This window comes from Musca domestica, unplaced genomic scaffold (assembly GCF_030504385.1).
Source record: "Musca domestica strain aabys unplaced genomic scaffold, Musca_domestica.polishedcontigs.V.1.1 206, whole genome shotgun sequence".
Taxonomy (NCBI): domain Eukaryota; kingdom Metazoa; phylum Arthropoda; class Insecta; order Diptera; family Muscidae; genus Musca; species Musca domestica.
The window spans coordinates 198,102-220,567 of record NW_026712255.1 but is presented as its reverse complement, the minus strand read 5'-3'; the positions used below and the strand labels follow the sequence as shown (position 1 = coordinate 220,567).

General features: G+C 38.5%; 1 protein-coding gene across 5 annotated transcripts in view; it reads right to left on the bottom strand.

Annotated features, from left to right (window-relative positions):
* Positions 1 to 14,488: 14,488 nt before the first annotated feature.
* The window catches only part of LOC101901736 (uncharacterized), a 167,323-nt gene continuing 159,345 nt past the window's right edge, over positions 14,489 to 22,466 (bottom strand). For 2 of the 5 annotated variants that reach the window (XM_059122607.1, XM_059122606.1), the window contains one exon: positions 14,725 to 21,825. In XM_059122607.1, coding sequence (XP_058978590.1) covers positions 15,334 to 21,597 — 6,264 coding nt within the window. In that variant the 5' untranslated portion in view covers positions 21,598 to 21,825 and the 3' untranslated portion in view covers positions 14,725 to 15,333. Of the gene's footprint in view, positions 14,623 to 14,723; positions 21,826 to 22,466 lie in introns of those variants that run through there. The other 3 variants (XM_059122608.1, XM_059122604.1, XM_059122605.1) reach the window with 3 other exon arrangements.

Below are 22,466 nucleotides of genomic sequence, written 5' to 3'. Positions count from 1 at the left end.
AAATTTAGTGATATTCGATTCAGAATTGGATATGCCTCCTAAATGTTATTTCCCTATGGAACCAAATTATAAATCTGCTTCAAATAAATTATTTTGTTACGGGAGCTCTACAAAATATGAATAGTGGTGTAGGGTATCATATAGTCGCCCCGCCCGACTTTAGACTTTTCTTTACTGTTTTTTTTTTTTTTTAATTTTTATTTTCTTATTATTGTAACTGCTAATGGTCACACGCTACTATCCATTTGTTTCACAAAAGATTGACGTAAATTACCATTTAGATATAGGGCATCACTGAATCCCTAAACAAACAATTATTTTTGTGGCAAAAAGCCAAACAAGGAAGACATTCACACATTTAAACAAACCGACATTTAAAGAGCCAAGGAGGGTAATGAACGGCAATAAAACAAACAAACTAACGAACACACATAAGGATGAAAGCCAAAAATGCAATTTACAATTGCAGTAAATGTGAAACAAAAAAGAAATCCAACAACAAAAGCCCCCCCAAGGCCCAGAAAGAAGTTATTGCACTTGCTTTCATTTCAAACTTTCGACTTGAAGTTCATTTAAACAAATAACACACACACACACTCACATTCTAAAATCAAATTAAAAAACTTTGCCAGCACTTCAATAAAAAAGTTTCGAAAATTGGAGGATAGAATATTTACCACTTTTAGTGTAATCCACTTAATTTGGTTTATTTGCTTCTAGGCCACTTCACTTTTTTCTCTGGGATTTTTTAACTTCACCAAAAACCAGGAACAACTAATTATTACTCATCCGTTTGTCTTGCTTAAATGGTAGACATGGAGGTCCTTGTACAAAGATTTGGGTGACAACACCGCCTAAAAATTAATGATGTCGATGATTCATTGGTTTTTGTTTCAGGGAAGAGCAACATGGGCGACAACAAAAATAAATAACCCTCCACTTAACCTTTTTTCCCGATTCTTTGTTTTCGTCAACAAATTTCGAGTTTTATGCCATTCGGACAAACTTTCTTTTTATTTAGTGTTTTCTTCTTTTCTGTTTGTTTGGGTTGGCGTTTTCCTTTTCTTTGTTTGCCTGTCTGTCTGTTTTTTTTCTCGAGCGCGACGTATGCTAAGGATTTTTTCAATGTTTTTGCGGCAACATAACGTTTACAACTAACATGGCCAACTTGAACTGATGGCACAAAAAGGTTCTGGTTTTTACTGATGTTTGCTGCCGAGAATCATGGATGTCGGCAGACAGGTTTGGCTGCCTTTCGTTAGTAACCCGCTACCTCCCTCCCCCTCCTAAGCTATCCTACCCCAACAACAAGCATAGCCAAAACAAGTGCAACAAGATCAGCTGAAGAGTAGTTGTTGGGCCCCTCATCATAATCATCATCCACACCAGCAGTTTAGATAAATATGTGAGTGAGTGTATGTGTGTGTGCTTTGGTGTAGGCCCAAATTATCCTACATAAACGAACTTTCCACATGTCTCGTGTTAGGCGTAGTAAACTTTAACTATACGTTGAAAAAGGAGACCTCATTTAATGCCCCCATACACACAGACATAAACACACACACATGAATCAGCTGTTCAAAGCGAACAATGAAAAGCAACAATAGAGAATGATATGAACATAAGCATTCAAACAAAAGGACACAGTAAGAGAGTGAAATTGAGAGGAAAAAAGAGAGAGAAAATTGTGTGGTATTGTTTAGTGATGACAATAATTCGATAAGTTCAAGTTCTAGATGAATCGATTCTACCGTGAAATACTAGGTGAGATAAAAAAAACTGCAACAGATTTAAACGCCATAGTTTTTACATTTCTGTTTAAATTTTATTGAGTGAAAGCAAAAAAATTCCGAAAAAAAGCATTAAATTTTAGAATAAGTTTAGATTTGTTCGAATTGGTCACCTTTTGCACGAATTATGGCCTTCAAACGGCCAATTAAAACCGTCACACGCAGCCCAAATGTTGCTCTGCGGTATTTTGGCCCATTCCCGACGAAGCGCTTGCTTGAGGTGATCGACACTTTGGTATTTTTTAGTGCCAACCTTGCTTTCCAAAATACTCCAGACACAATAGTCCACCGGATTGGTACCCGGAGATTTTGGTGACCATTGTGCGCTGGAAATAATACACCCTCCAGAATATTTTCGCGATAATATTCGGCATTTATTCTGATGCCACCATGGCCGGCGCTTGAGTTCTGGTGGTCAACCGAAGGTGCACATTTTCAGCTGACCTCTTTGGCAAGTAAACACGATAATTTTGTTTGTTTACAAACTGCTGGACAACGAATTTTTTCTCATCGGAGAAAACCAAATTCGCCAGTTCACCACTGTCGGCCAAGCGAAGCAACTCTTTATCTCTTTTGAGTCCATTTTCTTTCTGTTGCGGTGTAAGTTCTTGCACGTTTTTGGAATTTCAATGAGCTCGGGGTAAGCTCATTTTTAATATTTGCCGAATGGAATATTGCGATATGCTCAACTCACGAGCCATTTTTCGGTGGGTTTTGATCAAGTCGCTTCTTTACTTTTCGAACCATTTCTGCTGATGTTGCTCTTTTCTTCCGTCCACTTCCTTAACGTCGGGCTAAGCTGCCAATATCACGGTAATGAGCGATGGTACGAGACACAAAAGATTTATTCACATTTAAATGCTGGAGTGCTCTAACGATAGCCACTTGTGGTTTTCTAACCAAATATAAAGAAATTACACTATCACGCTTGAGTTCCATTGGGAATAACTTGTTTTCTGGAAAATTCTCCCCAAAATGCTTTTGTTGTCACTGGAATAATTTTAACAGCTGTAGGACGAGTGGCTTATTATTTTTTAGATTTTTTAAATAGAACCAGGTGGTTTCCGAAAAGAAGGTCTTCGTCGAGTATAAAACCAAGGCCCTCTTGGGGTCTTCTATGAGAACTTCTATTATATCGTCATATCCCTCTGTTTCCTTTTAAAGGGAGCAAAATTATTATTGTATTGTTGTCAGAAATATTGCAGAAGATCCTTAGAATCCTTGCATTTGTATATTTAAACCCCGGAAAGCTCAAAAAACGTGGAACAGTGGGAAACTTTTCCCCTCTATTTAGTGTAACTTGCCTTGTAATCGATCAAAACAAACAAGACAATCCAAGGGTCCCTACAAGACCATCAAGAGGTTTTCTGTAAAGACAATCTGAAGGTCTTATTTTTATTGAAGCCTTGAAGACTGCTTTTATATAATTCTGAAGGTCTTCGTTGAAGTTGTTCTATAAATTTCGGAGAATATATTATATATATACAATATTTGTAAAGGTCTTTCTAAAATATAGAATGAGACACACAAATGGACGGACACCACTGCATCGACTACGAATGTACTGAAACGGATTTGGTCCAAAGATACCTAGGGTCTAAACTCCTTATTTCATTGAGACACGTTTTACGGTATCAAATGATATATAGCCTCTGTAGATATATGGCTGAGAATATAAAAAGGATTTTAGTTCGGTCTATGAAACCCCTCTACAATTTGAAAAGTAACATTTGTAAGAAAAGGTAAAATTAGGAACCAAGCTTCTTTTATTCAGAAAATTGGCTTTACTTGCCCTTTCTAGCTTGAAAGGAAAACCTTCTGTGACCTTCAGCTGCTTAGTTTGTATTTAATTTAGGTGTATAAACATGACATACATGCCTTCTTTGTATCGATATAAACCTCCTATGGAATTTTTTTATATCAAGGATATTTTTTAAAGGTCTTAAGTTCATCAAAATCTTGTTTGTGTCCTTTAAAAAAAAAAAAGAACCGTTTCTGTAAGGTTTTTATCTTCTGGAAACATTGTAACGCCCCAGGACTCTTTCTGTTTACTGAGAAACTCATAAATCATCTATTTCTCTCTTAAGACATGCCACTCTCTTCATTACTTGAACTACAACTTTCTTAACAGTGTCCCCTTGGAGACCTACCACATGGTCCCAACTTTTCGAATTCGAATATTGTCTGGTGTTGTTAGTCTTTTTTACGTTTTGTTTGTAACTGCGCACTGGCAATGTAGGCAGAGACAGAGACTCAAACAGAGAGAAAGTGAGAGAGAGAGAAAAAGTTCATCACCAACAACACCCATGTTTATTGTCGACCATCACATTAACAAGGATAACTGAATGTGGGGATATGCAGACATGCATGTGTGAGCTCAAACATGTGTGGCTATTTCTATGTGTGTGTTGCGTGTGAGAGTAAGAAGTAATTGTAAAACAATTACAGTCGAATATAGCGGTAGTATTTGGGGGTAAAGTAATCAAATGAGTTTATTAATTAATTAATAGCTTGGGCTTAGATTGGGGCAATTCAGGTTCAGATTGCTTGGATATCGGCTATGAATAACCCAGGGAAACAATGGGAATACAATTTTGTTCTCGGTCTCTGTGCAGGGTCGGCATCTAGGGTTTAGATTTGATCGTGACTTAATATAAAAGTTTTTCCAGATTTATATTTTAAAACAAGTCGATTTGGCCGACAGATTTATACCTTCAGCTAATGTTCGATTATTTAAATATATTTTCACTTGGGTTACGATTATTCAAATTGTTGACCCTCTATGGAGTAGATTCCGAAGGAATGGACCAATATTGTCCATGTCGTATGGGACCTAAATAAATATGATATAAATATTGTGACGTGCCAGGTTTGGACTATATTGGTTACTTCCTTCACTGTATGTGAGATATGTGATTTATGAAAACACGACATTTTCCATTCCATTTTCATACTTCTTCTAATATAGATAAAAATATTGGTATGGGCAAAATTACAAAAAAAAATCGAACATTTGTATCCTATTTTATGCGAAATCATAAATTCCATATTTTTCTCAGGTTTTTGGTCGGGAGGAATATTTAGTTGTAAAGAATAGCTGACTTATTTCGCAAGTTATGACAGATATAAGTATTGAAAATTGTGACCTTTTGTGGGTGAGGTACCAGAAGGGATTCGAAGTTATATATCACCTCACAACAGATCTTATGTTAGCAAAAATGTTTTCATGTGTGAAGAAAAAAGGATGCTTATTTCGCTTTCTTCGAGCGTTGTATTTTTCAAAATCGTGAACACTATATAGGGGGGAGGTACCAGAAGAAATAGTGTGATCTATACCATCTTTATAACAGATATTGTGTTGATGGAAATATTGTGATGTCCCAAGTGTGAATGGAATCGGATGTTCATATCGCGTTATATGCACTTCACGGATTTTCAAAATTTTGACTCTTTGTGGGGAGGAGTGGACCGATATATCCCATTTTCACAGCACATGTTGTGTAAGTTGAAATAATGAGATGTTTAAAAATTGAAGAGAAGTTATTTTATGCTCGATTTGGTTATTCAAAATTGTGGCCCTTTATGGGTGAGGTACCAGGAGGAATGGTACGATCTCAACCACCTTTATAACAGGTCTGGTGTTGATAAGAATTTTGAGATGTGTCACATCTGAATCGCGTTTTACGAACTTCATGGATATTCAAAATTTTGACCCTTTGTGGGGGAAGTTGCAAAAGGAGTGGACCAATATATCCTATCTTAATAGCAGATCTTGTGTTAGTAGAAACAATGGGATGTGTGAAATATGAAGAGTACCAGATGCTAATTTCGGATTTGATAATCCTTTTGCGTATTCAAAACTTTGAACCTTTGTGTGGGAGGTACCAGCAGGAATGGTCCGACCTCTACCACCCTTATAACAGATCTTGTGTTGATAGAATTATTGAGATATGCCAAGTCTGAGTGGCATCGGATGTTAATTTTGCGTTTTATGAGCTTCATGGACATTTTAAATTTTGACCCTTTGTGGGGGAGGTACCAGAAGGAGTGGACCGATATATTTCATCTTCACATCAAACCTTAAGTTAATAAAAATATTGTGATAAGTGTAATTTGAAGAGCATCGGACCCTTACATCACATTTTATAAGAATTATATTTATTCAAAATTTTGACCCTTTCTGGGGGAGGTACCAGAAGGAGGGGACCGATATATTCCATCTTCACATCAGACCTTGGGTTAATAACAATATTATGATATGTGTAATTTGAAGACAATCGGACTCTTACATCACATTTGATAAGAGTTATATTTATTCAAAATTTTTACCTTTTTGGGGAGTTGCTAGAAGGAGTGGATCGATATATCCCATCTTTAAGCCAGACCTTGGGTTAATTAAAATATTGTGATGGGTTTAATTTGAAGACAATGGGGCTTGCACGTTGCATTGTAAAAGAGTTATAATTATTCAAAACTTTGGCCCTTTGGGAGGGAGGTACTTGATTAAGAAGACCGATATGGTCCATTATCGCACCTGTCATAGCACTGATTCAAATGTTAGGATTTACTTTTTGAAAATTTCGACCTTTTGTGGGGGAGGTACCAGAAGAAGTCGGGCGATTTTGCCCTTCTCCGAACTCGATTTAAATTTTACAATAATATTAAGATACACCAAATGTGAACCAAATCAGATACTCCCTTCGAGATTTATCGGGCGCTCATGCCAGCCAGACAGACGGACATCTCTAGACCTATCGAATTATATATGCCCTCTCTAGCCTATAATAGTTATTATTATAAATAGTATTATTTTTATAATAAATAAATAGTAAAATAGTAATTATTTTTTTTAAATAGTTGCCTTATTTTTCCTAGTTTTCCATTCCACAAATGTTTTTTTTTGTTCTGGTTAATTTACTATTTACACCGACTCCTTAAACATCTCCCTAGAATTCTTGTCATTACACATTTAATCGCATCCATAGCGGAAGTATCTCCATGGAAAAACCCCAACACCCATCTACAAACTATCACTGCCATGTAAATAATTACCCGCAAACAATGGCTGGCTATAAAACTACAAACTGAGAGATAGAAAATGAGGTTAAGTATTAGAATCTTAGTTTTGCTATTGTTTTTCCGCTACCATGTATATCCTTTGGATTGTGTCCCTAAGCTTCATTGCTGCTGTTACAACGTTGCTGCTAGTCCCTGGCATTTCTCACATTTCCATGCTCAACTTTTTCTTCTTCTTCTGCGCTTCAAGGAGACGGCCACGAATCGGGAATGGTAAGGGAGTAGTTAGAGCAACAACAAAAACCTATGTTGCATCCTGCATAAGTTTACGGAAACAATTTCAAGGAAGCAAACATTGTGGGATGTTCTTGGTAGGGAAAGGAAACGCAAACGAACCCAACGATGAAAATATAATTGCGGTCTTATAAAGTGGGAGTGTTGCGTGGGTTCTATGGATATTTTTATTTTTTTTTTTACTGGCATTTGTCTCCTTCACTTACTATTGTTGCCTTGCACTTTAGAACTTTATTAAAGCATAAACTAACTACAACAACCACAACGATGTCGAGTCAAAACGTTTTGTCGTTGTTGGAATTGACTTTGGTAAGTCTGTGGATGCCTGAGTTCCCGCAAGGAAACAAAAGTTTGGCATTCTCTAATGAGGAGTGGTGGGTTTTCATTCGACGAGGTTAAGTATTTCGTTTCGCCCAACATGTTAGTGGGGGTCATGGTTAGAGTAATTTCATTATTTACTTACAAGGTGTTCTACAAGGGTTCATTGAACTTTGCAACACAAATACATTTATGTTCAAGGGCACACAGACGCACGCACACACATTCACACTTGTTCAATTGACGTTTTTTTAGTTTGTGGTGAAAAGATAAAATTTCAAATCGCTTGATGCACTAAGATATTTAAAGATGATATTATTAAACTATTAAAAACCCAGTAAAGAAAGTCTAAAAATCGGGCGGGGCCGACTTTATGATACCCTGAACCCCTTTGGATATTTAGTAGAGCTATATAACAAATAAAAAAAATGTAACAAATTGGATGAACAATAAATATGGGAGCTATGGCTATATCTGAACCAATTTTCAGCAAATTGGACATACTTGTTTCTAGGCTCAATTTGGTCGTAAGTGCTAAATTCTATTTGGGATAATATTACACGTTTGGTGCAGAATGAAAGAAAAATCGGACGAAGATAAATATGGGAGCTAAATCCAAATCTGGATCGATCTCGATGAAATTCGGCAAAGGCGAGCTGTATCTGATATACAGGGTGAGATGAAAAAACTGCAATCAACTTCAGACTGCTGTCACTTCTAAGCCACTCGTCCGACAGCTGTTAAAATTTTCCAGAAAAATAGTTATTCGTAATGGAATTCAAGCGCGATAGTGTGATTTCTTTATATTTGGCTGGAAAACAACAAGTGGCTATCGTTAGACCACTCCAGCATTTAAATGTGAATAAATCTTTTGTGTCTCGTACCATCGCTCGTTACGGTGATACTGGTAGCGTAGCCTGACGACAAGAAAGTGGACGGAAGAAAACAGCAACATCAGCGGAAATGGTTCGAAATGTGATGAAGCGACTCGATCGAAACCCGCGTCGCAGTGACCGAAAAATGGCTCGTGAGCTGAACATATCGCAATATTCTTGAGGGGTAAAGCCATTGAAATTCCAACAAGTGCAAGAACTTACACCGCAATAGAAAGAAAATAGATTCAAAAGAGCTAAAGAGTTGCTTGGTCGAAAGTGGTGAACTGCCGAATTTGGTTTTCTCCTATGAGAAAACATTCGTTGTCCAACAGTTGGTAAACAAACAAAATTATCGTGTTGCCAAAGAGGTCAGCTGAAAATGTGAACCTTCGGTGATGGTGTGGGCCGCCATGACAGCCGCTGTCGAATTGTATCGCGAAAATATTCTGGAATGTGTATTAAACCCTTGGACACGCAAACATTTTGGCCACAGACTTTGGACATTCCAACAGGACTCAGCACCATCGCACTCAGCACGCGCCACCCAAGAATGGTTACAAAATGAGGTGCCTCGCATCATTTTCAGCGCACAATGGCCACCAAAGTGTCGCAAAGCAAAATTCGGGCAGCGTGTGACGGTTTCATTGGCCGTTTGAAAAAAAAAAATTAAAAATTATGGGTTTTGACATTGTCGCAGTATCGGCCCTCTCCCTCTGGTACCTCCAAACAAACAAACAAATGGTCAACATTTAGAATATCCGTGAAGCACGAAATTAACATCCATTCAGACTTGGTACATCTCAATATTTCCATCAACACAGGATCTGTTATAAAGATGGCGGAGACTGAACCATTCCTTCTGGTACCTCCCCAACAAAGGGCCAAAGCTTAGAATAATCAAAACTATCATAACCGGTTCTCTTCGCATTTCACATACATACTATTATTTCTACTGACACAAGATTTGCTGTGAAGATGGGATATATCGGTTCACTCATCTGGCACTTCCCTCACAAAGGGTCACAATTTTCAATAATTTTATCAGTCAAAACTTGCAAAACAAGTCAATCTGGTACCTTATGCACATTTTAACATTTTCTAAAAATCATGGCATGTCTCATATAAAGTGAAGGAAGTAACCAATAGAGTTCAAAACTGGCCCATTCCTTCAGAATCTACTGAATAGAGGGTCAACAATTTGAATAATCATAACAGAAGTCAAAACATATTTAAATAATCGAACATTGGTTGGGGGTATACATCTGTCGGCAAAACAGACTGATACTATTTTACGCGTTGTTTTTCCTTTGTTTTTGAAAATTTCGATCTTTTGTGGGGGAGATCACAGAAGGAGTAGATCAATATTGTCCATCTTCGAACTTGATCTAAGCTTGATAATAATATTACGATTTACCAAATTTGGACTAAATCGGATACTCCCTTTGAGATTTATCGTAAGCACCAGTCAGACGGCCGGACATCGCTAGATCGACTCCAAATGGCCTGAAATGGATTTGTTCCAAAGAGATCTTTATTTCGATGAGGCACGTGTTGACCGTATCAAATGATATATACCCTATCTGGCCATATGGCTGAGGGTATAAAAATTGTAATAGCGAAGTGCAAGCAAAATAAGGCGTAATTTAATTTCCTTACAAACAAGACAAATTTAAGTTTTCTTTTGGATTTGAATACAATTTTTGCAAATATTGTTTTGAATGGCAACACCCTATATTTTCAGACTGGCAACTAATATGTGATTTCATGAGTATCAAAGACACGAACAATTTCCCCCTATTTATATCTGACATAGTTAATGTCGTAAGTAGAGACATTCATCACCACGGTCATATCGTAAATAATGGGTGTTTAATCGAAGGTAGATATGTAGTATAAACTATCCAGCAGTAGATGGCGCGCCTAATATAATGATATTTTTTCGTTTATGTTCAAAATTTAAACTTTTTTTTAAAAGCTAGCTTTCATTTAAATGTCTAGTTGGCATAATTACAGTATATATGTTATTTTTAAAAAGGTTTTATATATTTAAGGTTATTTAAAATTAGCAGCAGCGGATAGCGAGCGTTTATTATTAACTATACGATTACTTATTATTAGAAAAAGCCACACTTAAATAAAACAACAAACACTTGGTTTAGTTTTGAATTTCAAATAACTTTCATTTTATTTAGTTTTATTATATTTCAAATAAATAATAGGTTGTAAAATAACAAATGCATAGCCGTTTATCAATGGATTGGGCTGTGTATAACAAGGGTGGATGGTAGGTGGGTAAATCGAAATCAAAAATGTCTTGTGTAAAAAAATAATAAAAAAAAAACCTTTGAAATATTCCATAGCTTAGTTATAATTGTAACTTGGCAGCTCTAAAGGGAGATTATTGAAGGATATTGTAATTGTTAGCAGAGAATTAAAGAAAATGTGTAAATAGTTCGCCGCGATTTTTCGTCATAAGAAATTCCGCTTGTTGCATTTTTTATGAGGCAATTTTTTTGATATTTTACGTTGCAATGTTGCACTGTCTCAATATAAGACAATGGACATATAGTTGTGTAGACTTGGTTTTGTTCGAAAAAAGATAAGCTTCAATGCGGTATCAACCTTGTGATACCGTGAGTTATCTTATTCGACTTATTAAATTTATTATTATTTTATAAGGTTCCATTATTTTCGGATTATATGAATTTTCAAATACTATCGACTTAAAGAATGGGAACTACAAGAAATTAATTTCGTCAAATAATCAAAATGGGTTAAAAATGCATTTATGGGTGTATAGCTGAAAAAAGTCTGACTACACCGTTACATGCAGGTTATAATGAAACGTGGATCAATACCTACGAAATTTGATGGAAAGGAATTGTCTGTCTTGAAAAATTAGTAGGAACTTTCATTTTCACCATGGGGAGCAGATATGACACTGATCACAAAATGTTTTAAAACTCGTCGTTTTAATTCATTTTAACTTACAAATTTACACCTTAAATATACAGGTAAAATGGTGTAGGGTATCCTATTGTTTACTCCTCTGGCTATTATATCTCCCACCGTTTCCGCGGAGTTGTTTCAAATTTTGAAATTAGAGTTCGTATAGGGTTCTACCTCAAGTGACAGAATATTCTTAAAATACGTCCACATTTTCCTATAATTCCCAGATTTGTATGTGGAGAGTACTAAAATATCGGTTCAGCCCAACTTATATCACCTTTAGAGGTGATATATGATTTAATATGTATACCCCCAGCCTTGACTTATGTTTGTTCAAACGCTTGACTCTTTATGTAGGCAGAGAAAAATATTTAGATATAGTATGTTGTAAAGAATCGCTGGCTTGTTTCGCAAGTTATGACAGATAAAACAATTGTAAATTGTGACCCTTTGTGGGTGAGGTACCAGAGGAAGTTCGCAGATACATATTATCTTCACCAAAGATCTTTCGTTAGCAAAAATATTTGGATGTGTTGAATTTGCTTATTTCGCTTTCTTTGAGCGGTATGTTTTTAAAATCTTGAATCCTATGTGGGGGCGGTACCAGAAGAAATAGTCCGATCTCTACCATCATTATAACAAATCTTGTGTTGATGGAAATATTGAGATGTACCAAATCTGAATGGAATCCGACGTTATTTTCGCGTTTTGTTAGCTTCATGGATACTCAACATTTTTAACCTTCGTAGGGAAATTACCAGAAGGAGTGGACCGATATATCCCATCTTCACACCAGACCATGAATTAATAAAAAAATTGTGGTGTGATTAATTTGAAGAGGACCGGATGCTTATATCGGATTTTATGATCGTTTTAGTTATTCAAAATTTTAACCCTTTGTTGGGGAGGTACCAGAAGGAATGGTCCGATCTCTATCATCTTTAACAAATAATATAATAATACAAATCTTGTGTTGATGGAAATATTGAGATGAGCCAAGTTTGAATGGAATCGGATGTTAATTTCGTGTTTTATGAACTTCGTGAATATTCCAATTTTTGACCCTTTGTGGGGGAGGTACCAGAAGCAGTGGACCGATGTATTCCATCTTAGCACTAGACATTGAAATTTGAAGACAATCGGACTCTTACACCACATTTTAAAAGAGTTGTAATTAAAAAAAAATGTTGACCCTTTGTGGGGGAGGTACTTGATGGAGTGGACTGATATTGTACATTTTCGCACCTGACCTAGCACTGATGCAAATATTAGGATATCAAACCAGCCAGCCAGACACTGCTAGATCGACTCCAAATGTCCTGAAACGGATTTGGTCCAAAGAGACCTAGGGTCTATATACCAACCGTAGCCGGTTCCATTTTTGCATAGGGTCAAGGCTATATTAAGGCTTTAAAAAGTTTGGCCTGAGAACCCCAAATTTTGGGGTACTTTCACATCCACTTGAATCACAGAGTGAAATTATAAGAAAATTTGTGGCAAGTTCGAAAAAAGTGCTTGTCTAAAATAAATACAAATTTCTTTTATTCAAAGACTTGAAATTAAATTTAATCTAGTATATTTCTTCCACTGGCAATTTTCGCAAGAAATGAAATGCTAAGATAGATTTTGATTAGCAGTCAAAAACGAAAATTCATAACTAGCTCTCATAATATAAAAGTTTTGAATAAACTATTTAATGTAGGAATGGGGTTTAATCAGGCATTTATTTTGAAATTTTGTGTAGAACTATTCTGTCCAAAATGTTGGTATAGACCACGCTAAAAAAACGAATAAAGATATGAAGCTAAAATTTTGCACATTACGCAATCAGTCCCAAAGTTACAACCAAATCATTTGAAACATGATGTTTCATTTTCTGTTTGACTAGAAAAACCACTCTAGATGAGACCCCCATATACGAAGGACATGTCGCGATGCCCTTGTTTTTTGGTCCGAAAAAAACGTCTAACTATATTTGTATGGAGGGTATATTAAATTTGTCATTCGGTTGTAACACCTCGAAATATACATTTTAGACCCCACAAAGTATATACATTCTTGATCAGCATAAAATTCTATGTCGATTTAGCAATGTCCGCCCGTCTGTGGAAATCATTCTAGCTTCCGAACGAGATGAAGTAGGTTGATAAAATTTTACTCATTATGTCAAATGTGTATGCAGGACTTTTGGTATTGAAATGGGCCATGTAGGTCCACGTCTTCGTATAGCCCCCATATAACGGTACCAAACGATATTCGGTATTTTGACGATTTTAGCGACTTTATTTACCAGAATTGTTTCAAATTTGGTATTTGAATTTCGTAATGGATACTACATCCTAAGGCAGAAAATGAGCCAGGTAGGTCAACGTCTTCGTATAGCCCCCATATAAAGGTACCTCCGATATTCGGTATTTTGATGATTTTAGCGACATTATTTACCGGAATTGTTTCAAATTTGGTATTTGAAGTTCGTAATGAATACTACAGCCTATAACGCAAAATTGTCTGTATTGTAATAGCCTATGACAAAAGTTGCCTATATAGGTCTACGTCGTCGTATAGACCCTAATATACGACTACATTCGGTATTTTCGAGTTTTAAAAATTCTGTTAAAATCTTAAAATTTAAAAAAAAAAAATTATTTTTTTGAAAATTGCCAAATTTATACCAAATGGTGGAGGAGTTCGGCCCGGCCGAACTTACAGCTTTTTCACTTGTTTTTTAGTAAAAAAGATTTTGTCTAGCATCTAAAGTTACAACAGAATTTAAAAGCAATACTAGCTTTGAGAATGTTGCCTCGTCATCACATCTCGTCCTTGGATCCACTGTGAAGAATATTGATATAAGCCATCAAATAACAATTATAAAATATTGAGCTATGAAATCTTTAATTGCTTGTAATATAAAACAGATTTCCTTCATCGAAAAAATTGAAAAAATAAAAATTCAAATATAAAAGTTTGCAAAAAGTTGTTTTTAAATCGTTTTTATTGATTTTTTTTTCTCAAAATATTTTTTTGTCCTTGTTGCTCTTGTAAATAAACTTACAACTTAAAACAATAATAATGAAATGGGTTGTATTTTTTTTAAATTAACTTATAAGTAATGACAAAAAATTAAAAGAGATTATGGTTAATTTTCATTTTAAAATATATATTTTTGTAATTCTTTTAATGAAAATCAAATGCTTTTTCCAAAAGTAAATACAAATATTGTAGAATTAAATTTTGGCAAATATTAAAAAATAAAATTTATAAATAAAATAAAACAGAAAAAACAATATGACTAAAACATTGAATAGGCATAAGGTGACATTTGTTTAATAAATGTCACCCAGTTTGGGGGGTTAAATGCTTCACTTAAACTACAAATTTTGCTGAAAATATATGAGAAAAAGTAGAAATATGTATTGAAAGTAATAAAAATACGAAAAAAGATATTACAATGTTAAATTATAAAAGAAAAATATTAATTTTATTGTTGGTTATATTTAAAGATTATTACTAAAACAAAATCATTGGCACAAGTTGCAGTCTAAACTTAAATAAAAAAATAAAAATATTAAGAAAAATAATGACAAACAAATGCAACAAAAAAATATGCATAAACTATATACAAAAAATATATTTAATATTAAAAAATGTAGGTTTTGTTTTATTTTTAAATATCAAACAAATTAGTAAATGAAATATTATTTAGTGGCTCACAGAAATCTTGGTCAAAAAAATGGAATTAAATACAGAAAAATATTTATTTGGAATACTATGAAAGTTTTGAGTAAAATTTACCAAGATTTTTGTGGCACACTGTAAAAATATATATTTTTATTGTTTTAATATCATTGCACTCATTAATAAAAATTATAAAATATTTTTTTAGACTAAAATTGTATAACAAAAATATCGTTGTTTTTTTTTTAATTTTCAAGGCAAAATTCAAACTTTTCCTCTCTTTATCTCTCTCTTTCACTTTGTGAGAACTTTAAGTGAAATAAGTGCACTTGGTCTATTCTACGCCAAAATAATAAAAAAAACATTTCCAACTATAACAGTTTCGTTTTCTCAAAAATCTACATGGCATTGCCAGATTAAAACAGGGCAATGGCAATAACAATAATAATGCCGATTATAATCAAAAACAGTGTAAAGAGATCATCCGTGTTTATGAGACCCAATGTACAAGCAACAACAATGTGCTCCAACAGTGTCAGGCCGTTCACCGCATTGGCACGTTGTTCGCCCAAAATATTCATTTGAGTCTGTTTTTGCAATTGGGTGCTGGTCGAGGGTAGAACTCCATCAGCATCACCATGGCGAGATTGAAGTCTTTGTTCAAAGCTTTGCATATGTTCAGGCGTTGAGGGTAGAACATCATCATCTCCTCCCTGGTGTGGTTGCAGTCTTTGCTCACACAATTGGATATTTTCTGGTGTCGGGGATAGAGAATTGCCATCACCATGCTTGGGTTGTAATATTTGTTCAAAGCTTTGCATATGTTCTGGCGTCACTTTTTCCCCATTTTCCTCTACATTTTCATTTTCCTCAAAATGGAGGCCTTGCTGAGCTTTTTCATAACAATTATGGGCCAAATCTTGTAGGCTTGGAACTTCATGGACAATCAGCTCATAATTTAACTGTGTATCTTCAATTAAAGCTTTTTCGAGATCACAACAATTCTTTACAATCTCCTCAAAGCATTCTCGTGATTCCAAACTCTCTGTGTCATTTTTAATACTTATTTCATAATTGATTTTCTCTTCCATGATGTTCATTTCCAGTTGTGGAGTTTCCATGATAATGCTGCGTTTTCTCCTGGGGGTCTTGGATGGGCTTGTCTCCACAAGGCTTTCCTTGACTGTGTCAGACATGGTGGACACTTCTCCTTTGTCATTGGCTACGGAATCAGTCTCACAAAGTGTTTCATTTAAAGCTTCCTGCTCTTCTAAATCAACATTTTCTTCTATTTCTAATAATTCCTGTTCGAACATCTTATTGGCTTCCTCAAAGTTTTTCCTGGCCTGCAATGCCTTGACTTCGGCCATTATTTCGGCACTGGCCAATTGCATGCGCTCCTCAAATAGCTGCATTGATGCCCTGTGACCAAAAAGCGTATCCTCTCTGACACATTCAAATTCTTCCATCTCTGAATTAGAGCTTTCATATTCTAACTGGGACTCTCGTAAGCTTTCTAGCAATTCCTCTTCGGTTGGAAGCCGGGGAAACTCCGGCTCTTCATCTTCCGAGACGGAGAGCTCCCTATCCCTAACTACTTCTCTCTCAATTATACCCTCTCGATTATCTTCCTCTCCTTCAGTTTCTTCTTCCTCCTCCTCCTCCTCGTCTTCACCCTCCGTTTTTATGGCAATTTCTGTCTTAAAACAATTTCTAATCTCAAACCTAGAATTGAACGAAGAACTCAATTGCAAACTATTTGAACTAACCGTATGGCCACTCAAGGGAAAATCTGCCAAACTAACATTTCCTGAATCCGGATTGGAAGAGGTCTCCTCCAAGGAACTCAATGAATCACACTGAGTCATTTTGGCATCCTCGGTATTTCTGTCTACCAAAATATTTACACGGCTAGCATAGATTCTATTGAAGTTGGGCGAAAGTTTAAAGTGCCCGACATTCTGTTCGGGAATGGTTTCTAATCTAGACATGGATGATGCACTGGATGCAGCAGATGCTGATGGACTACTGGCATTGGTATTAGTGGTTGATGTTGGTGAGTTTGATGATCGGTTATTTAGGGTTAACAAACAACATTCATTCGGATTAGTTGGATTGGTGGAAGAAGAAGTAGAAGAGCAGCGGCATTCATTAGCGGTACATACAACATGGTCAAGGGGGGATGCAGCAGCAGCATCAGCAGCTGTTAGTGGTTCTGGCACACATGGGGTCTCCTTAGGGGAGTTACCTGAGTGTTTTTGTAGTTTCGAAGTGCGTGGCATACGATTGGCGCCCGATTTGTCTTCAATGCCAAATATCATGGCCAGCTCCTCCGAAGAGTTGTACTGCGAGGGCGATGACGAACGGGCCCGCTGCGACGATGAACAGGCCAGTGTGGCACTGCAGTTACTGACCGGTGTCAGATTGAGCGGTGGCGGTGAGGGTGAACAGCTGAAATTGCTGGCCATACTGTTGGTGGTGGTTATATTTGGCGTGGCACTCGTTGTCGATTGTACATCGTAGGATGTCGTGCTACAGGACTTAATGCGATCGGTGCTGGGTGCATGGTATTCACTACTGGGTGATTTGATATAATCACTGGACGAATAAGGATTGAATGAGGTAATGCTGGACGAAAAACGGCGACTGGCCGTTGGACTAGATGATTTGGCCAGACAATCACTGGAAGATGAAATGGAGGAGGCAGTGGCACTGTAACCTGCTGGTGGTGGCGGCACCTTTGTCAAAGGGCCATGGGAACTGCTGGCAGCCCTGGTGGTGGCCGAGGCCGTTGTGGTGCTGGTGGTTTTGGCCATCTCTTGCTTGCGTGCCTGATCTTCGCATTCTCTCATTATCTGATCAATGTCTTCGATCATCGGCTCTTGTGGCTTGCTGGCCACAAAAGCTTTTGGCGTTTCTGTAAGAGTAGAAGTTGACAAATCATTGGGACTTTGAACTTTATTAGAATTGCTAGCTTCCAAATTACAGGTTGAGGCCACCGATATTTCGGGCTGATTGAGATTGTCATAGTCGTGATTGTCAGCCAGATCGCTTAGCTGGCGCATACAACGTCGGGCAATTGCCTCAATCTTATCCGATTGTATGGGATCCAGTTTTTTTATTAGTGTTGGTATTACCAACGACGAGGTAGTATCCTTTTTGCTTGGATTGACGGCTGGTGATGGTGGTTGTTGCTGCTGGGTTTGCTTTACTTGAACAGCTTCTTGTACTACAACAGGTGGTTCGGTGGTCACAATGTCTTTGAGTATCTTCTCACACACCTTATTGGCGGCCTCCGATACCTGATCGATGGCCTGTATGAGTTTATCTTCTTTGTGCAGTTTTCTTGGAGCCTTTTCGTTGGGCGCCACTTCAACACTATCAGGCAAAGTTTCCAACAATAGTTTGCCACATTTCTTGGCCGCCTGGGAGACCTTTTCGATTTCCTGTAAATCTTGCTCGAATTTGTCGTCGTGGGAATCTTGGCGCTTCGGCTTCGACTGGGTAATCAAGGCCTCCTTGCGCAACTCCTGTAGCTCTTGGCTCAACTTGATGCTACTCTCTTGGGCATCTTGGGCAATTTTATTGAGTGCCTCTTCCATTTTATTTGTTTCGCCCTGTTGCGGTTCTGGGGTCAGGGATTTCCTTGGCATTGGTGTGGGTTTCTGGTGCTGGACCACAAGGGTTTTATTTTCCTCTGCCCCAGTGCTCAGTTTCTGTGGCAATTGACATATGGCCCCACCCTGACTAGGGTGGCGGAAGGGTATGTGAGACTTCTTCGAACATACTGCCACCGTATTTTGTTCATTTTCCTGTTCCTTAAGGCTTTGCAATAGTTTCAAAGTGGACGGTATATCATCTGCCTCTTGGCCCTTTTTGTGTAAATCAGACATGCTGCCTGAGCGATCTATGCTCTTTGTTAACTCCATGTACGAATATAAATCTCCACCCGAAGGCTTGGCGGCATCGCGTTGAATGAGAGCATAAATATTGGCCGATTGGGTGCGAGTGGCACGATTTTTCTTTGGCAGCACACTTGAGGGATATTGGAAACGCTCCTTCGGCTGCAAGGGATCTTTGCGCAAGGCCCTTACAGCCAAATCGTCCTTGATTACATCTGGGGCCTTGGTGTCCTTCTTTAGAAATTCTACCTGGTTGTTGGGCTTGACATGCAAATAATCGGTTTGAGAAGCTGGCACAATGGGTCCTATGGGTATACCAAAGGGTGGCTGTTTCTCCACGGTCTTGTGTTGCAAATTGGCCAGTTTAATATTGCGATAGGCCACATCGTCCCGTATGGGATCCGGTTCTCCGGTGGGAGAATCATCGTCATCGTCGTACTCATCGGCATGGGCCAGGGCATATTTCTCAAAGTCATTTGGTGTAGGAACACGGTCTTTTTTCGTTATTGGTCCTGGCACCGTTTCCGTGGCCTCTGGCTCAGTTAGCCCCAGGGAGCGATAAATAGCTTCCAATTCATTTATGGCCTCTTCCAAGTTGGCCGGTTTCTTGCGTGGGAAACTAAGTTGCGGTATATTGGGTACGCCCACCAATTTTCTCTGTGGTGGCTGTGGGGCGTTCTGATGCTGTTCCCTGCGTTCATTGACATATTCCTCATACTTGTTGGGTGCAACACTCAATTCACCCGAGCGTCGGTGGTAATGGTCCGGCATTGAATGCGACTTTGGCATATCTTTGTTGCGTATCTCAACATAATTGCTGCTGCTATTGTCCTGGGCTGGTTTGATACGCAAACTGCCGCACACCACACCGTCCACTTCATCCTGACCCTGATGGGGATGAGGTGAGGCAGCCCGCGGCTGAGGTGATGTCTTTGTCTTGTTCGGTTTATATACTTCCGAATACATGGGCATGGGATAGGCTCTCATCTCGCTGAGCCTAGAAGACGAAACGGATCTGGGTTTCATGTTAATACCAGCAGCGCTATCAACGCTAGACCTCTGCACATCCCTTCCCCTGGGCGCGGGAGTGGGTGTAACCAGATTTTGGCTAGAACCATCCATGCGTTTCCAAAATTCAGTGGCATTGACTTTGGTCGGTGATGTGGGCAGACCACTTTTGGTGGTGCGCAAAATACCCGAAGAAGGAGGCTGTTCTTCGCCCTCATCGCCATAAGGTGCGGTTTTATTGCCCGCTTCTAGCATGTGAATGGGTTTACGGGATCGCGGCGTGGCATCGGCCACATAATGGAAATCCAAACCATTTGGCAATGATTTCTTGCCAGGATGGGCATCACGATCGGCCCGGGTAATGAAGCGGCGATTTTGAGGCTGCATGCCTGATTGATTGCCCTGATTTGCTGAAATATTCAGGGAACGTATCGACTGATACTGTGGCTGATGTTGGGCCCAGATCTTGTCATCCGAGACACAACGACCACTCAGACCTGAGGCTGGCAGCACGGGTACCCCCGTCTGATCGAAGGCATATGAAATTGGTCTCAAATCACTGGAGCTGCCCTCCTGTAAGTGACCACTTCCCACATTCACTCGGCGCAGTGGATCCCTTGGTGGTGGTGGAGGGGGCAATGGCTTAGTTTGCATCCGCCCATTGATATTTTGCAAATGGATATGGCTGTCATAGCTAATGCTACGCTTGGCTTCATTTACCGAATTTTGTAAATTTTTCGAGGGTTGTTGTTGTTGCGCACGCTGTTGCAACTGCTGGGGGTTCCATTGCACATAGGGCGCCATATGCTGTAGGCTGCTGGTATTACGCAGCTTGGAAATGGAGGCATTATCTACGGATGATCGCAGCTGAGGCTCAGGATGTTGGCGAGCCGTTGAGGTTGGTTGATAAATCGATAATGGAACCGGTTGGGTTTTCCACCGCTGCGTGGGTTGCTGGGCAAGCATAACCGGCACCTGGCCATGGCTAACCTCTCCATCGCGTGAGAGTCGCTTGTAGTAACGTTCATTACGCGCAGCCCTGCTCTTACGGCTCATGCCGGAACCATTGTGTCCCTGGCCACCACTGTGAATGCTCTCATCACTGCGATATTTTGAAAAAGTGGAAGAGTTCAGGGATATGAGTTCCTCTTCGCTCGATGAGCCTGGCACTACTTGTGGACTATGTCCCGCAGCCTTCGCGGCCGAACGTTGCTTGGCACGCGATGCTCGACGATCCAGAGAATGAGCCGATTTACTCAGCAGCTGTTGTTGCGTTTGTGGTGCATGCGACAGGTACTGTTGAGAGTGATGCAAACGCTGGGTTTGATTTTGATAGAATGGCTCCTGAGAGCCCATGGGCGACACCGTTTCCACGGGCAGAAAGAATTCATTGTCTATGTGTCCAATTACCGGAGAGGTAACAGTCGATGATGAGTTGCCTGATATGGGGCTGACAACAATGTGATCGAATCCTCCCGCTCGACTATTACGATTTGCTGCCGTACTATTGGCTGCTGCCTTGGACTTGGATTTTTTATTTGGCGTTGAGGTGGCAGCTGAACTTGAACGCGGATATTTATGGGCTGGCGAAAACCCAGCTTTGCGATCATCTTCCGATGATGACTCGGATTCAATTTCTTTTTTATTTCGACGAAAGAATCGACCGAAGGACCATTTTTTCGAATTGCTGTTGTTGTTGTGACTGGCATTCGACAGCTGTGAGCCATTTAACGAAGGATCCTTTTTACTGCTCATGTGAAAACGATCCATGTCGCTTTCAATGATTTGTATTTCGTCAAGATCGTTGACGTCGTATTGTTGTTGCTGGTGTGGATAGAAATTGTTTTGTTTTTGTTGGTGTTGTTGTTGTTGCAATTGTAGTTGTTGGTATGGATGCGACGGTTCCTGTGGATGTTGCTGTAGTTCACTGATGTTTTCATTTGAAAGTTGTAGTTCTTTTGGCAGAGGCAGTTGTGGTCGCCAGGATGATTGGACAGTCTGCAAGGAGGATAGAGAGAAAGAGAGGGAGAGAAAAAACAATTAGTAATGAGAAATTATGTTGAAGGGGTAATATAAAAAATAAGTAAATAAATTATGTAATGTTTCTCGTATCGGAAAGAGTGCCATTCGGAGCTGCCACTTTTTTGCTGAAGATAGAGGGTGTCATTCTATTACAAGTCCAGGGACGTATAGGACCCACAAAACGGAAGCTATCGATTTAAAATTTTTCCAAAGTATCGATATGTTTTCCAACTAAATTAGGTGTAATTTGTGACGGGGGCCGAAATGGTACATTATTAGATATCCTTAGGACATTTTTCTTGAAAATCCAATTTTTGCCTGTTGGAAAATCAGGGAGCCTTACCGAAATGTAGACCGATATGGCCTATTTTCAATGCTAACCATTCTGGAAAAAAACGAATTTCGAAGTTCGTAGTTTTTGAGACGTTTTGGGAGTGGAGGCAACTTTTGATTTTAGTAGTTTCTGGACTTCCTTCATCTCGTGTTGGGAATCACGAGTTTGGGAAATTAAAGAATACAAACTATTAATATCCGGAGTCGAGTTTGTTTTCTACTCCGACTCCAGCTTCAACAGACTTCGACTCCGATTCTGAGGCTATGGTCTCCATATAAGACTT